This window comes from Bidens hawaiensis, unplaced genomic scaffold (genome assembly GCF_021521415.1).
Source record: "Bidens hawaiensis isolate Kalapana, Puna unplaced genomic scaffold, B.hawaiensis_p1.1 tig00053351_1, whole genome shotgun sequence".
In the NCBI taxonomy this organism is placed as follows: domain Eukaryota; kingdom Viridiplantae; phylum Streptophyta; class Magnoliopsida; order Asterales; family Asteraceae; genus Bidens; species Bidens hawaiensis.
In genome coordinates, this window is record NW_027499620.1 from 1 (window position 1) to 16,352 (window position 16,352).

Sequence of the window (16,352 nt, forward strand, 5' to 3'; positions counted from 1 at the left end):
ACTTAAAACTATTGGACTAAAACCGTAAATTTGGACAAACCACAAGGATGAAAACTGCAGTTCACTGAAATAAGTATTATAATAAAGAAATAGTGAAAAGACATGTCTATCCCTGACTTAACAATTAAATTTAACGAGGTTAGTGATTTGGATGTAATTGGTAAGAACAGGGAAACGTGAAGGGTCCATATGCAAAATCTAAATTTTTTGGACTAAATTCACATTATTTTTCAAACCACAGAGATGAAAATGACACTTTACTCTAAAAAAACAATATAAATAAACAACCATTTCAATCCAACTCAAAACACTCTTAATCTTCTACTTCAATTCAAAACAAAAAAATATGGAATTTCCGAACAACTCGTTTCCGCTATACACCGATAGCTCTTCGTCTTCAGACGATGACATTGCCGAATGGTTCCCGTTGTTATATAACAAACTTGAAGGCCCGAGCCGTCCAAAGAAAAAAATTGTGGATCGTGATCGTATACATGCCCACGAAGTGCTAATGAACGACTATTTTGTGGATGAGCCGAAATACAATGACGAGACGTTTAGGGAACAGTTTCGTTTGCCGAAATCTTTATTTTTAAAGATTGTAGCCGACGTCGAAGCAAGCGAAGAATGGTTTCAAGAATCTTACGACGCAAGTGACAAACGAAGTTTTACGGCGCTTCAAAAATGCACATCTACTATTCGTCAATTAGCGACAGGTAACCCACCTGACCAATTCGATGAATACTTACAAATGTTTTCAGAGAACTTCACGTGAATGTCTGCAATTCTTTTGTAACGCAATTATTAAATTGTATGGCAAAGAGTTTCTACGAAAACCAGCAAGACACGACCATTACACGTCTTTACGCGGCGCATGAGGCTAGATGGCATTTTCCAGGATGCTCAGGAGCATCAATTGTACACATATCAAATGGAGGAATTGTCCACGTGAGTTTCGAGGGGCGTATGTTAGGGGTTATATCAAACGATCCGACCATCTCACTTGAAGCGGTTGCATCAAATGATTTATGGATTTGACATTCTTATTTTTGGTCTTCCTGGCTCAAACAACGACATCATTGTTCTGTACACATCACCGTTGTTTTAGAGCGTAACAGATGGTACCAGCACCTTTCTGTCCGTATTTTGTCAACGGAGATATTGCAGACGTGGCTACTATCTTGTCAATGGTATCTACCCGAAATGGTCTGTTTTTGTAAAAGCCTTTTCGTTTCCTGTCAAGACCAATGAAAAGGCGTTCAAGAAGTTGCAAGAATCGGCAAGAAAAGATGTCGAGAGAGCTTTCGGTGTCTTAAAGGGTAGATGGTGCATACTTAGTCAACCAATTCGTGCAATGAAAATACCCACGATCTCTAGCTTCATATATGCATGCATCATATTACACAATATGTTAATAAAAGAAAATGGACGTGCAATTTCTCCAGATTGGGTGTCGGATCCTCCTACTCACTTTCCCGTTCCTGAGGATGTGCAATTAGACTTGCGGGATGAGGATATTCACTATCGGTTGAGATATGATCTAGTTAAAGTTATAGGTTCTTTAGGTTTGGAATTTCTGGATTCGGACGAGGTGTAGATTGTTTATTGTAACTTTATTTTTTAATTATAATTTTTAAGTTGTAATATGTTCTATTAAAATATTGTTTTTATTTTTTAAGTTGTAAAAAAAAATTAAAACCATCACACATTCACACCACACCACCGCCCCCCACTAACTTTCATCACTATTTGGTTGGGATGAGGTGTCACCATACAATTGGGTGGTCAAAGTGATGGAAATACCATCACAATGAACCTCCCTCTCCCCCCTCATGTCTAACCCGTTTAATAAACATATACTCCCTCCGTCCTAATTTAAATGTCCTAGTTTGACTTTTCTAGTCTTTCTTTTGCAACTTTGACCGTAAATATTTTTGTTTTTTTCATATAATACTTGATGAAAATTATATCAATGTAAAATACATTTAAAACCCAATCCATTCATATATTTTACATCAAGTATTATATAACACAAACAAAAATATTGTCGATCAAAGTTAAACAAGAAAGACCAAAAATGTCAAACTAGGACATTTAAATTGGGACGGAGGTAGTACCTTTTTTTTATCTCATTTAACTACACAAATTGATCCACCAACTCGTTTATAACCCGTTTAATAACCTCCTAGTTCTGTTACTATCCATTTGAACCAATAGACAAATATATATACGTTACATTGGTTGTGTCCGGATTTCACAATATTAAGTGTGCCAGCTTAGGTAGATTTGTGCTATGTTTTGTCTCATCGTAGTCGATTTACTACAACACATCATACTCCATTTATCCTCTCTATATCGTGCAATGGTACCCAATGTTCGAGGTCCAAATCGAAGTAAAAAACTAGCGATTTTTAAAATCTCATACTTAGGCGAGTTCAGTTCGTGGTAGTTAACACTTAACAACTGTCGAATGAGAAAGAACGATTCTTACACTAACACTCTCTGTGTAAATGGTGATACATGAGTACTTGTTGCATAGAACATGCATTTACGTATACAATAATGGTTGGTAATTATAAGGTGTGACACGAGTAAAATTAAACACGCCGTAGTATACATGAACCTTCAATAATATAAAGTCCTTTAATTCAGTACAGCCTTTCAGATAAAGAGTTTTGTATACATGGTTCAGTAAGTGAAGTCTGATCTTAAACAAGCTGGAGAATCGAAGACCGTAAATGTGAGGAAACCGCAATCCAACCTTGCTGTGAAGGGTGTATCATGTCCCAAAAGAATGAGCTGCTATGGTTTCCACAAACACTATATTTCAACATCTTTGTACTCGCGTCAATGTTACCACATTGATACTGTTTGCTGACCCCTTGGCAGCATGGTTTTAGTAAACTCTCCGCCTTTGAATTCCCTATAAAGAATCACACAAACCAAAATCATCATTTTGATTTATAATGATAGTATATTTAAATTTATGCAAAAAAAAAAAAAAAAAAAAACGTACCAGTAGAAATGTTTGGCTGTAGGATTGATGAGAAAGCTTTGTAGACATCTAGGATTGCAATGAGTGACTGATCATCACTCTCGTTGTTTAGCTTTTTAACGCTTTCCACCAGCATTTGGTTATGGAACTCTGCAAGCGAGTTCACGGTTTTACTACAGTTCTGATACGCTGCAGATGCCGTGAACTGAGGCAAGCACCCGAGAGGTACCATTGAAGTGATTCCAATCTTCTGAACTCCCAACTCGCGTATACGTTTGATGTTATACACTAGCTGCTTGATTATTAATTTTGCTAAATCTGGGAAGTCCTACAAAATATATTTACATATAAAAAATATGAAGAAAATTAGTTTATATAATTTATCATGTAGAGAAAGTTACCTGGAAAGTGTTATTTGATTTGATGTAATTAGTTGCATAGTCATTGCCTGCGACAGATATGATTGCGACGGATGATGAGTTAAGTTGCAGGTCATGTTTCTGTTGAACATATTGTTGAAAGTAATCGATTTGTGTAGTCATGTTTGGTTGGTTCACGAATGTGTCGAAGACACCTGTCCCTCCATACGCAAAATTCATCCCGTATCTTATTGATTTCTTCTCACCAGATTTCCATCCTCTATATGTTATTGGAGATTTTGTACCCAGTATTCCAGCTTCATTAATTCAAACCAAACAAACAGTTATATTATTATATATTTATATATTTATATTATGAAACTTTTATGTTTAAGTTTGGACGAACAACGCACCGATGTAATCTGTGAACACATGACCATCAGAAAACCTGCCAGAAGGACTACCAGGAAAGGTGATACCATACGGCGGCTGCCACGAACCACCAGCTGATTTTGGCAAGTTTCCAGTATCGACATATGAGTCTCCAAACACGAACAACTTCAAGTTATGTTTTTGGTGACGTTGTCTAGTGCTGACAAGCGAGTTCTCATTGGAGATGACGGCGGTTATGGTGGTTAAGAAACAAAAGAGAACTAGACTTGTTTGAAGTTTCATTGCAATATGGGAAATGCATTGTGTAGGTTTTGAATTTAAATTTGGACTTGGTTGTGGTGGTTGTTGACAATTGACTCACCTGAGTAGTAGTTTTTGACTTTTTGTGTTCATAATATTGGTGAACAATATTGCCAGGTGTAACTAAACATATTTGTTGAGAGTTTTGAGAATGTATACACACTATGATATAGACGGTTATGTAAACACTTACCGCACTTTTTCTCTCTCGAGATATCAGGCAAGCGCGACCTACAACGTCTATTTCGATTCCCGTGGTTCTCAGCTTATATATTGGGATTTCTTATTCTTGGGAAATTTTGATGAATACGAAAGTTACAATATAAACTTTTTTTATATTGGCATCAGTTGTTGTGTTGACGACAATTTAAAGGGTCAAGCTACAAGAAAACGACTGTTTTATGGTCATACTTTTGTTGATGTACTAGTCTAATTCACAAAATGTATATTAAGAATTCTTAACTAAAATCTTGAAAGCTAACAAATTGTTGTACCACATAATTAATACATGTTGAATCTTCTTTCTTGTTTCCTAAAAATCATCGGCTTTCTGGTCTCGGCCGCCCTCGGCTGTATTTTGGTGGTTTAGTTTTCGCAACATCAACGACTATCATCCAACCATTTATGATCTGCAATTGCACACAAAAAAGGAATACATAAATGATTAATGTATTAGACTATTAGTTATGATTCAAAAATAATATTATTTACTAGGGATTGTGTTTAATATTGACTATCACATTACCTTGCCATTCATTTCTTTAAGGGCAGCTGCAGCTTATTCAATAGTGTACTCGATAAATGCAAAACCTTTTGACCTTTTGGAAATCTTGTCCATAATAATTTTAACTGTAAAATAGCTTTACACTAAGATAAGCATATACATAAATATAACTATGTTTTCATGTTCAGAAATATAAGACATATATACCTTCGACAAGCTCTCCAAACCCTTCAAAGGCTTCACGTAAGGTTTTAATATTGGTTGGTTGATTTGTTGAGGAATCCCCGGAATTACTAGAATTATCAAGATTGGTACCTAAAAACCCTTTAAAAAGTTACAAAGAACTTACAAAACATGTAAAAATATCTCATTTGGTTAACATATGAAGGTACCTCCATAATCTTTATCATCTGCATTTACATTCTTATCCGGCATAACAGAGATAACACCGGGAACACCTGCACAGAGCTTCCAATTTACAAAAAGATATAGACTAGGGGCTGTAAACAAGCCGAGCCTAGCCAGGTTGGGCTCGAGCTCCAGCTAGCTTGAACTTAAACGAGCCGGCTCGGCTCGCTTATTTTAACAAGCTGAAAAATCAAGCTCGAGCCGGCTTGTTAGTTTATTCTTGAGTTCTTGTACACATATTGATATATAAAAGACAAAAAACAATATTTTTCTAGCAGACACATAATACAAAAATTATAAACTATAGAATTTATAACATTATATGAATTATTTTAAAATATTTTTGTAATATATTATTATTATGTTAAAATTTGGAGAGCCAATAGAGTGAGCAAACGAGCCAGTTATAAAGTGTGCCTTAAGCCAAGCCAGCCCTGGCTCAGGCTTGGCTCATTTACAAACCGAGCTGACTCGGCTCTTTTAGTCGTTTACAAAAGAGCTTCTTTCGAACCGAGCTTTTTGAACAGCACTTTGTAGAATTACATTTTGCAAGAAATTAATATATAAATTACCAGTTAATTCCTTTGCACATTCATCATCTAGTTCACAACAGAATCCGTAATCGGGTTGTAACGAAACGTGATATATGCACATTTGTGCATCCTTCTCGCTGTTTAAATAAATCAAAATATTAATCAATATATAAAAAATTATTTTTTATTTTTAGTATACAATTAAATCACATACTTCCCCAAAACCTTGGCTACAATCAGTGTAATTATCAACCAATTGTGCCCGGTTGATGACTCGGGATTCTGGCATTTCAACACGAACAAGCCAATGCTTCGTGCTTCTGGAAAATAATGGAAGGAAGATACTATTATTCGAACCCGATTCAGTAATCGGGTCACTGTAATTGTAATCCTTTTGTGCAGAACTGAAACCGGGATCAGGGGTGACTGATAATACTTCTGGCAAACCTAGGATTCAAACAAAAACATTATCAGTTAAGGAAGCAGAACAATAATATTATTTTCTCCAAAAGTTGGTTGAATGGAATTAAGGAAGAGAGTACGTGCGAGTTCTTGAGAGGCTTCTTCGTCTAGATCGCAGCAGAAGCTAAATTGTGTGTCATATGAAGCGTTGTATATGCAGCCTTGTGCATCCTTCTCACTGTTTGACTCAAACCAAAAGAAAGTCAAACAAAGGTCAAAACTTTATCAAAGAACACAAAACTTGTTCAAAATAGAAGAACATAAAGCAGACATCCACAAATGGCTTGGCTTTTGGGTGGTTTTGAGCTCAAACCGAACCAGAAGCCAAAGGGATTTTAGAAACTGTTAGGTTTGGGTTTTTTCGGTTTTTGGTTCCCATTGTGAGTCAGTTCGGTTCTGTTTCAGTTTTATTGGATTTCGGTTTTCATTATGATTTTGGTTCGTTTCGGTCTCGGTTTCTTCGGTTTTGCCATTTGGGATTGAAATTCTCTTTTGTTAATTAACTGATTATATTTTCACACATATGAGCTTAAAATTGTCAGGCTACCTTGTGTATTTATTATTTATAAATTATATTAACGTTACAAAATAAAAATTACAATCCATAAATTCAATTACAAAAGTCTATTTTTTCAGTTTTTACGGGGTACAATTCGGTTATAAAAGTCCTATTAATTTTGTTTCTTCTGTTTCCGGTAAACCTAAAACCAAAACCGTCGATTTGGGTTGAGTTCGGTTATTTCAGTTCGTTTATGCCGGTTATTTCGCTTAGAGTCAGTTATATCAGGTCATGCACACCCTACAAGCCATGAATCCAACAATTTACTGTACTCAGTAGAGGTGCACAAACTGAACTCTAAACCGGATTGGATTGAAATCGGTTCGGTTTGGTCAACAAAAGTCAAAACCAGTTTATGATCGGTTTCGGTTGGGGTTAAAACCGGTTTCTTGACCAGCTAACGATCGGTTTCAGTTTGGTTTTGACCGGTTTTTCTCCCGTTTCGGTTCGTTTAACCGGTTTTGGTATAGAAAATTACAAACCGGTTCTGAACCTACGGCTTCAGTCTGCTCCAAACCGGTTTCTACAATTCTACGTAATCTGTTTCGGTTAATCGGTTTATTTGCCCACCTCTATTACTCAGTTTCTCCATTGCCTATATCAAGAAAGAAAATGTATAAGCTAAATGGTTCAATTTTATTGTCAAAACTAATCCAAGTATCTTGTTACAATAAATTCAAAAAAAGCACTAAAATTACATAATCGAACAAACCACATGTATGAAAATGCTAATTGACTCAAAAGAGAAACTAAATAAAAAAAAACGAAATTACCAATTTGCCCCCGACTTAACGGACAAAATAGACGGGTTAGAAAAAACTACTAAAATGACATGTTTTTGAAATGCCACATATCCGGTTGCAATGAATTCAAAAACGTATTAAAGTTGCGTAATTGATCAAATCACGTGATGTTAACAAAAATTGATCAAGATTCATGAACATATCTCATCTGGGTAACTCAATAATCATATCAGTTTCAAAACCCTAATTCAAAAGGATGCAATTTATGCAATTAAACACACTACTCACCTGCCCAAAACCCTCTGCAAAATCTGCACATAATAATCAACAACATCTGGTCTCGAACCCGCCTGTTATGTCGGTGAAGCCTTAACGACCACAACCCAATGGCGTTGACCGTTTGTTTCGTGTAACGATGGAACAGTGAGAGGTGAAGTTGAATTGGGTGCTGAGTTGATACAGCTGATTGCGGTGGTTAAGGTAATGTTGGCTTTGTGGGTGAGTCTGAGTGATTCGAAGGTAATTTGGAAGGAAATTGATGGTTGGAATAACGAACGTGTGATTGGTGATTTTGGAGGGAGTGTGCAGAGGGTGAAGAAGTGAAGAGGTAGGTCCTGCAAAGCCATGTTGGACCCGCAAGACTCACGTTGAAGTCTGCGCAAAGACCAACTGGATCTGCAGGACCCACCATGCTCAGAGAGATGAAGACCTTACACGCAGTAAGCCAGTTGTTCCCGCAGGAAAGCCTCCTCGGTAAAGTACCCTACCTGTTCCCGCAGCTGCAGATACAAGCCAAGAAGGAGGGCTACCCGCACTAACAGTAAGGCTACACGCATAAGGCACTAACTCTTATACTTCAGTAATGTCACCTGAAGAAGAAATTCCCGCCCAAAAGAGCCAGTCCGTACGCTTCTAGAAGATCTTTTGTACTATACCTACCAAGGTATGGACAAATAGACAAGATCTGGCAAAACCAACCCATGAACCAATCACAGGGTGACAGCTCACCGACAATAGTACGAGGAGCAGCACGCTCCAGTACAAAATGTCACTATCAGCCGCTGCGTACCCACCAACTCCCATCGTGGCACGAACATAGCCCGTAGTTGGTGCAAAAGGAATATTATACAGCTGGCCGTACCTGCTTGGAAACCTACCTACGGCTATAAATACTCCAACACCTTGGAACGGTATCAGCATCTTATCTTCTCTAGCTATTTCTCTCTATATACACTTATATTCAGAGCAATCTAGTCTGATTCTCACGCCGGAGGGTGGTCACAAGGAGGAACCCCCCCCCCCCTTCTCAGTGACGAGCTCACGGTGTATGTTTTGCAGGTCGAGAAGAATAACCATCTTTGCTGGACCTAACCCTCGTGGGAAACATCTACTTAACCCCCAGATTATCTTTAATCTGCCGGAGTCATTTAGTGTTTCTTCATTGGCGCCATCCGTGCATTAAGCTAGAACTAATTCTTTTTCTCAGTTTTTTCAAACTTCTGGAAAGATGGTTAAGGTTACTCCGACGCCAAGGCCACCGAGTGACCAAGAAACTCCGGTAACCATAACCCCAGCTACTAGGGGAAACACCGGTGAATACACGATTTTTACGAACACTACCCCGGTTACCCAAGCCGGGGCAAGTGCAGTAAACAATCCTCCCCTGGGATTCATTGATGCCCAGTTGGAGAAACAACAGACGAGGCTTCCCCACCAAACACTAGAACAAGTTAAAGCTTGGGCGGAAGCACGTCAGAAAGAATTCCAAGCCGAGTTGGATGAACGTTTACGTTCACTCCAACAGGCCAATAACGAATTCGGAAGCATTCGACAACAGCTCAACATGAGCAATGATTGCGAGTATGTGGATGATGAAGATTGGGAAGAATCTGACAGTGACGCAAACCCTCGTCATAAGGCGAAAGGGAAGCGTAAAGAAGACTTCCACTCGAAGAGAAATTTCGAGGAAACCTTCAAACCAAAGAACACAGGGGGAAACCCACATGACTTCTCCAAAACTTTCAGACCAACTGTTGCGAATGCGGGAACGTCCAAATTCGCAAGGGACATTGCGGAAGCAATCGCTCCAAAGAGTGCCAAACAGATGTCCAACATAGGCACTTACGATGGCATATCTGACCCGGACGATCACCTGAATAGATTTATAGCGGGGGCAACCGTTAGTAATTGGACAGAACCCACGTGGTGTTACATGTTCCAAATGACGCTCGTCGGGGCAGCCAGAGCATGGTTTGATCGTCTACCGGTCCACCACATCTATGATTGGGCAGACTTCCAGCAAAAGTTCAGCCAGCACTTCAGTTAACAAAGAAAATATACTGAAGAGCAGTGGACGATCCTCAACTGCGTCCGAAAGGAAGACGAATCTTTGCTAGACTTCATCACTCGCTTCAACTCAAAGAAGCTAAGTCTAGGCACCATTAGCGAAGATCTTGTTCGCGCCGCTTTCATCCAGGGCGCTGAGTACCCAGTGCTCATCCGCACGTTGACGGGTAAAGATGGCATGCCATCCACGTGGGATGCCATCATGACGGCAGCTAAACGCTTCGCCGAGACGGAGAAGCAACTGGGTAGAAATCTTCCTCAGAGCACAAACCTCTACACGCAGAGAACAAGAGAAAATAACGTCCGTACCGCCCGACAAAATAAGAAGAGGAAGCTTGGTATTTAGCAATCAAGGATAAACTTCGACACCTCATCCATCTCTCTCCCTTTCTTAGGCGGAAGGGACAACACGCACCCGTCGAACCGGGATCCCAGATGGACGCCACTCACCAAAAGCGTCACCGAGATATTTGCCACCGAGAAACTCCCATGGCCAAAGGCTCCAACAATCCGACAGCGTCATAACGCTGATCAGAGCAAATCCTGTGACTTCCACGGGACCAAAGGCCACACCACGGATGAGTGCACATCTTTGAAGGATATCGTCGAAACATTCGTCAAAGATGGGAAACTCACACACCTCGTGGCGTCAATCTAGAACGGAGGGAGGAATGACAATCGGTACAAAGGCAATGGACGAAAGCCCGTCGACATCAGCATTCACATGGTTCATGGCAACGTCAGAGGAAGAAAACGACGAACAACAGAGCCAAGTGCGTGGAAGGAAGCTGAAGTGCGCTTCCCGCGTGTGCCAGGAGGGCCCAACAAAGAAGGCCCCATAGTCATCAAAAGCCAGCTGGGGCACTACATCACCTCCCGCACTCTTGCGGATAACGGCGCTTCGTCAACGGTCATGTACAGGCAGTTCTTCGACAAGCTAGACGACGAAGACAAAGAACGCCTAGAAATGGTTTACGCCTCGATGGAAGGGTTCGATGGCAGCACAAACACCCCCTTGGGTATCCTATCTTTCCCCGTCACTCTCACGGACGGGAAGTACTCCCGCACAGAAGACGTGGACTTCGTCGTAATGAGGAAGCCACACCACACATACGACATTCTCTTCGGGAGAGATGGGATGGCAAGATTTAATGCCGTTGTGTCTTCGGTCCATGGCATGATGGGATGGCCAACAGCTGAGGGTGTCGCGATGATCACGGGTATTCTCCAGGTATGCATCGCATCTGTCTCATCTAAACCCAAACCAAAGATGGCTAAACCAACCATTACCGAGCCGGAAGAATGGGCCTTTAATGGCAAGCACCCTGACCAGGCCGTTACCATTGGCCCAACGATCACTAATCCCACGCGCACCTTACTCAAACACTTATTGCAAAAAAATGCTGACATCTTCGCGTGGACACCAGCTGACATGACTGGTGTACCCCGAAGTAAGGCGGAGCATAAGCTCAGTGTGACCCGGCTTTTACGCCGGTCATACAAAAGCGTCGCGTAATGGGTGCGGAACAGGATAAAGCGTGTAGAACCCAAGTCAATGAACTCCTTGACGCAGGCATCGCACTTAACCGCTTTTTGGCAAACCATGCGGATAGGTCATTTCCATTCGTGTCAACATTGAGAAATTGCTTGAAGAAAACGCACTTCTGCTGGACACCAGAAGTGGAAGCAGCTTTTCAAGAGATTCGGTCACGCTTGATCGAACTCCCAACGCTCACAGCACCAGAAGTGGGGGAGGAATTAATTCTCTACCTCTCCGCCACAGACAAAGCATCCGGGGCAGTCTTACTAGTAGAACGAAAAGGCATCCAGATGCCCATCTACTATGTAAGCCGCGTCTTAACGGACGTGGAAACCCGGTACTCTACCCTGGAAAAATTAGTCTTAGCACTTGTACAGGCTTCACGCAGGCTAAGACGATATTTCCAAGGTCACCCAATCACCATTCTCACCAACTTCAAACTTGCAAACGTTCTAGGCAAACCCGAGTTGTCGGGACGCCTAGCCAAATGGGCAATTGAGTTGGGGGAATACGCGATAAAGTGCAAGCCAAGACCAGCCATAAAAGGCCAGGTCTTGGCCGACTTTATTGCGGAAGTCCCCGCATCGAGGGAAAAAGAGTGCCAGGAAGAGGCTCAACCCTCTCCAGCACAAGACATTAACGATGTCTAGTGACTCTATACTGATGGAGCAGCCAACAACGAAGGTTCAGGCGCAGGGTTGAAACTAATTAACCCAGCATGCCAAGAATACACTTACGCTATTCGGCTTGATTTCCCAAGTACGAACAATGAAGCGGAGTACGAAGCATTCTTGGCCGGATTAAGAATTGCGCGTAAGATGGGAGTTAAAAAACTTGGAAGCCCACGTGGACTCCATGCTAGTAGCCAACCAGATAAACGGGACGTACACGGCCGTGAATGACATAATGGCCCTGTACCTTGCGCAAGCCAAAACCCTTATGCGCGATTTTAACGATTGCAAAGTTGTGCACATCAAGCGAAGCGAAAACAAATCTGCGGATGCGTTAAGCAAGCTTGCATCTTTAGCCTTCACCCACTTGGGAAAGGACATCCGCGTTGAACTTCTTGGAGCACCATCAGTCCCACACAAGGAAATTTGTGTCATCCAAACCGGCACGGAAACATGGATGACACTAATCATAAATTACCTTGCAGCGGGTATACTACTAGAATCGAAGACACAGGCAAGAAAGATACGATGTAAATCACTGAACTATCAACTTGTTGATGACATACTTTACAGGCGTAACTTTCTTGGCCCACTCCTCAGATGCGTTGACGACCAAGATGCCGACTACCTCCTAAGGGAAGTACACGAAGGCATCTGTGGAGTTCACGCAGGTCCACGCGCAGTTGTAGCTAAGCTAAACAACGCGGGATACTTTTGGCCAGGGATGCACACGGATGCGCTGGCCTACATCAGAAAATGTAGGTCCTGCCAGCTTTACGCACCCAACACGCATCGCCCGAAGAACGAACTTGTTCCAGTCACTTCTTCATGGCCATTCCAGAAGTGGGCCATCGATGTGACAGGCCCATTTCCCACAGCAGCAGGGAACGTTCAGTTCCTAGTGGTAGCCATCGACTACTTTACCAAGTGGATAGAAGCAAAACCCTTAGCCCAAACAACCGCAAAACATATCAAAAAATTTATTTGGGAATTTATTATTTGTCGTTTTAGACTTCCACAGAACTTGGTGAGCGATAACGGCACCAACTTTGCTGACCAGAAGCTACAAAAGTGGCTAAAAGAGCTTCAAATCACCCACACCTTTACCTCAGTGGCACACCCGCAGGGTAATGGTGAGGTGGAAAGAGCAAACAAGAGCATCGTCGACGGCACAAAGAAAAGACTCTTGGAGCATAGATCCGGCTGGGTGGACGAAGTTCCACATGTCCTTTGGGCAAACAGAACGCTGAAAAAAGCAAGCAGGGGCGAGACTCCGTTCAGCCTCACCTATGGCACTGAAGCCATGATTCCAGTCGAGATTGGTCTACCCTCACCAAGAGTCATAACTCAACCAGAAGACAATGATGCGGAAAGACGGTTAGACCTTATGCTAACCGAAGAGCGCAGAGACCTAGCCGCAGCGCGTGAAAAGAACTACAACCGACAAATGAAAAGGTACTACAACACGCGGGTGAAACTCTGCAACTTCAATGTCGGAGACTACATACTGCGTAACAACGAGGCTTCAAACCAAGAGCGCCCAGGAAAGCTGGCCCCGTTCTGGGAAGGGCCATACATTATTAAAGAAGTTTTGGGAAAGGGCGCATACCGGCTCGAAAGGCTCGATGGCACCCCCATCCCAAGAACATGGAATGGTGCTCAATTACGCAGATGTTACATGTAGATCAATTCCAAACTTGTAAAGAAAAGGCCAAGAACCACTTCTAATGGAAATGATTCTCCTTATCACATTGTGTTGATAGCCTTACCTTTATACTTATGAACTGACCACACTGATATGCCGGTATTCACCGCATAAATAAGTGAGGGAGGAAGTAAGTCGTTGCGTGTGGAAAGCGGCACAACCCGCATAAACACAAAAACAGTAAATATTTCTAAGGGGAAGATGAGGAAAACCTTCACGCAGGTCAGATATAGATAAAGTTTGGTCATCCTACTAAGTGAAAGTGACGGTCCTACCCGCACAATCATGATAGAGGAAACAGAACATTAACCTATTATCTAACACGCGTCGAAAGGTTAACTTATTCAAAACACTTAGAAAATTGCTAAGTTAAACTAAAATATGCATGAGCAAATCATATAATGTTTACGAGGCAAGGCGTTAACAAAACATTTATATTCACAATAAAATTTGTTCAAACATTACAAAATGGCTAGGTATCTACCCGCCTACAAAAAATACAAATTTATCCTAACGGTTGGAAGGAATCTCAAGATTCAAGCTTCGGGACCACTTCCTCCAAACCCACTTGAACCCGCACCATCAGTCGGCTGCGGCGGTTCGAGGAAAGCTTTGAGAACAGCTAGCCCGTCATCAGCAGCAGCAACTTCATTCACCTTCTCCACAACCGGATGCGGGAAGGCAGCATACTGGTTCACAGCTTGGTCATAGGCAGCTTCAGTATCAACATCGTGTAAAGGAAAATTGGAAGGCGGGATGCCTTTCTCTGCAAATCCTAGACCAAGCAAGAAACCAGCCTTCTCCCCATTCTCATGAGAAGCGTTGAGGGCTGCGCTCATGGCATCATCATAGGATGTGTTCGAGAATATCCGATGCACAATCTACAATAAAAAATATATATCAAAAACTTTTCAAAGTATAAAGAAAAGCGCAAAGCAAAGAAATTATGGAGCTATGCGTACCTGCGGCAACGCTTCTCGTAGAAGCCAATCCTTATTGAATAGAGCTTCTTGAAGGGTAGCTTGAGCTTAATCGCGGGCGCGTTCGGCTTCATTCTTGTTGAGGTTGGCAAGCAACACATCCTTGGCAGCAGCCTCTTCAACGCCTTTAAGCTTGCGCTCAGTGCGATCAAGCACAGCCCTCTGATCCAAGAGCTCCTGTAGCTTCTTGGCATCCTCTAAAGCCAAAGCCTCATGAGCCTGCTGAAGCTTCTCCAGTTTGGCTTTAAGCTTTTCATTCTCAGCGCGCAGAGGCTCAGCAACGGCTTCAGCTTTGGTGGCCCTTTCGGTCGCATTACGCGCAGTTTCCTTGGCTAACCTAAGCTGTTCGTTAACAGCTTGAGTAGCCTTGGAACAGGCCTCATGCCTGGCTTGGATCTCGGCCTCAACGTCCTTGAAGGCCTTTTCTTTTTCAGCAGCGGTGGCGGCAAGCTTCTTGTTCTCCTCCCGCAGCGATCGCACCTGAGCCACCTCCAGGCTACGCGCAGTCTTTAACTTGTCGTTTTCACGACAAAGTAACTCGACACGCGGCTGCATCCGGGCGAGAAGAATTCGAAGCTCGTTGGACAACCTGCCCTCCTGGTAGCTAGCCATAGCCTCCCCCAGTGCACCGCTTTGAGCGGCATGGCGCGCCCAGTCGACGCAGTCTGTAGCCGTCCTGAGAGTCGTGCCTCGGCGGATATTCCACCTTGGCGCATAGACCTCATTGGAATCTGAAACTGCAACAAAAAACAGTTAAGAAAAAAAGAATCAGGAGGAATAACAGGCCAAAGTAACCCCACGCACCTGTAGGGTTGATAACAGGCCGATAGCCGCTAAACCCATCACCTGAACCTAAAGGATATCCATCCAAGAGGTCAAGGAGATGGGAAGGAGGCAAAGGTTGGACTCCCTCATCAACAGAGGTAAGTCTAGAGGTCCCAACTCTAAACATACCTGAAGAACTGGCTCCAACAGAGGTAGTCGCTGACGCCGAATGCGACAATGCAGAAGCCATTGAGGTAGACACCATCGGAGTTGAACTCATTTGAGATGAACTCATAACCGTGGTAGCAGCCGCAGATGAGCTCGGGGAAAATGTCACCGCCGGTCCGGTGAAGGATGTAGTAAAGATGGCACTGACGGCCGGCGGAGATGACGTCATAACTGGAACAGTTGCTTCAACAGTATGAGCAACTGAACCAGCACCAGAAACAGGCGCAGCCGCCTGGGTCATCGCCTCGGATAGGTTGACCAAACCTATTGTCGTGGGTCCTGAACCGCTTCCTCTCGCACCGCTCTCGAAAGCGGATAAGTCCACTCCTGCATAAAGAAACAAGATATTAAAAACAAAGGCGGAAGGAAATGCGGAAAAGGTACACAAAAAATATACTTACTAGCTTTCTTGATCCTGAAAGACCTGACAGGCGGAGATAGACCCGATGAAACTGGCCTCTTCGCGCCAGTCACCTTCGCAGCGCTTGGTGGCTCGGAAGTGGCAGCCGTTGTCTCAACCTCTGAGACAATGGTCTCGTCACCACCACCAAGGTTCCCCGCCGCCTCCTCACTTTCAGTCTCGGAATCAGACTGATTCCCCAGGTCGACGACGGAAGCAACCTTCGCCTTGCCCTTCACGC

The 16,352-nt window shown here is 42.7% G+C and overlaps 1 protein-coding gene, 1 long non-coding RNA gene and 1 pseudogene across 2 annotated transcripts; all 3 read right to left on the bottom strand.

Moving 5' to 3' along the window:
- Window positions 1-2,708: 2,708 nt before the first annotated feature.
- LOC143600099 (GDSL esterase/lipase At5g03610-like) lies at window positions 2,709-4,042 on the bottom strand. Its single transcript, XM_077077882.1, has 4 exons — window positions 3,768-4,042; window positions 3,397-3,671; window positions 3,017-3,323; window positions 2,709-2,923 (listed from the first exon to the last, which is right to left on the bottom strand). Exons 1-4 carry the CDS (start codon window positions 4,027-4,029, stop codon window positions 2,709-2,711), a joined length of 1,059 nt encoding a protein of 352 aa, XP_076933997.1. The 5' UTR covers window positions 4,030-4,042.
- Window positions 4,043-4,531: 489 nt separating this feature from the next.
- On the bottom strand, window positions 4,532-5,024 carry LOC143600101 (uncharacterized). The gene is made up of 3 exons (XR_013147416.1): window positions 4,979-5,024; window positions 4,793-4,896; window positions 4,532-4,676 (listed from the first exon to the last, which is right to left on the bottom strand). It is a non-coding gene; the product is annotated as an uncharacterized LOC143600101 (long non-coding RNA).
- Window positions 5,025-5,146: 122 nt separating this feature from the next.
- LOC143600107 (organelle RRM domain-containing protein 1, chloroplastic-like) lies at window positions 5,147-15,733 on the bottom strand (annotated as a pseudogene).
- Between the last annotated feature and the right edge of the window lie 619 nt (window positions 15,734-16,352).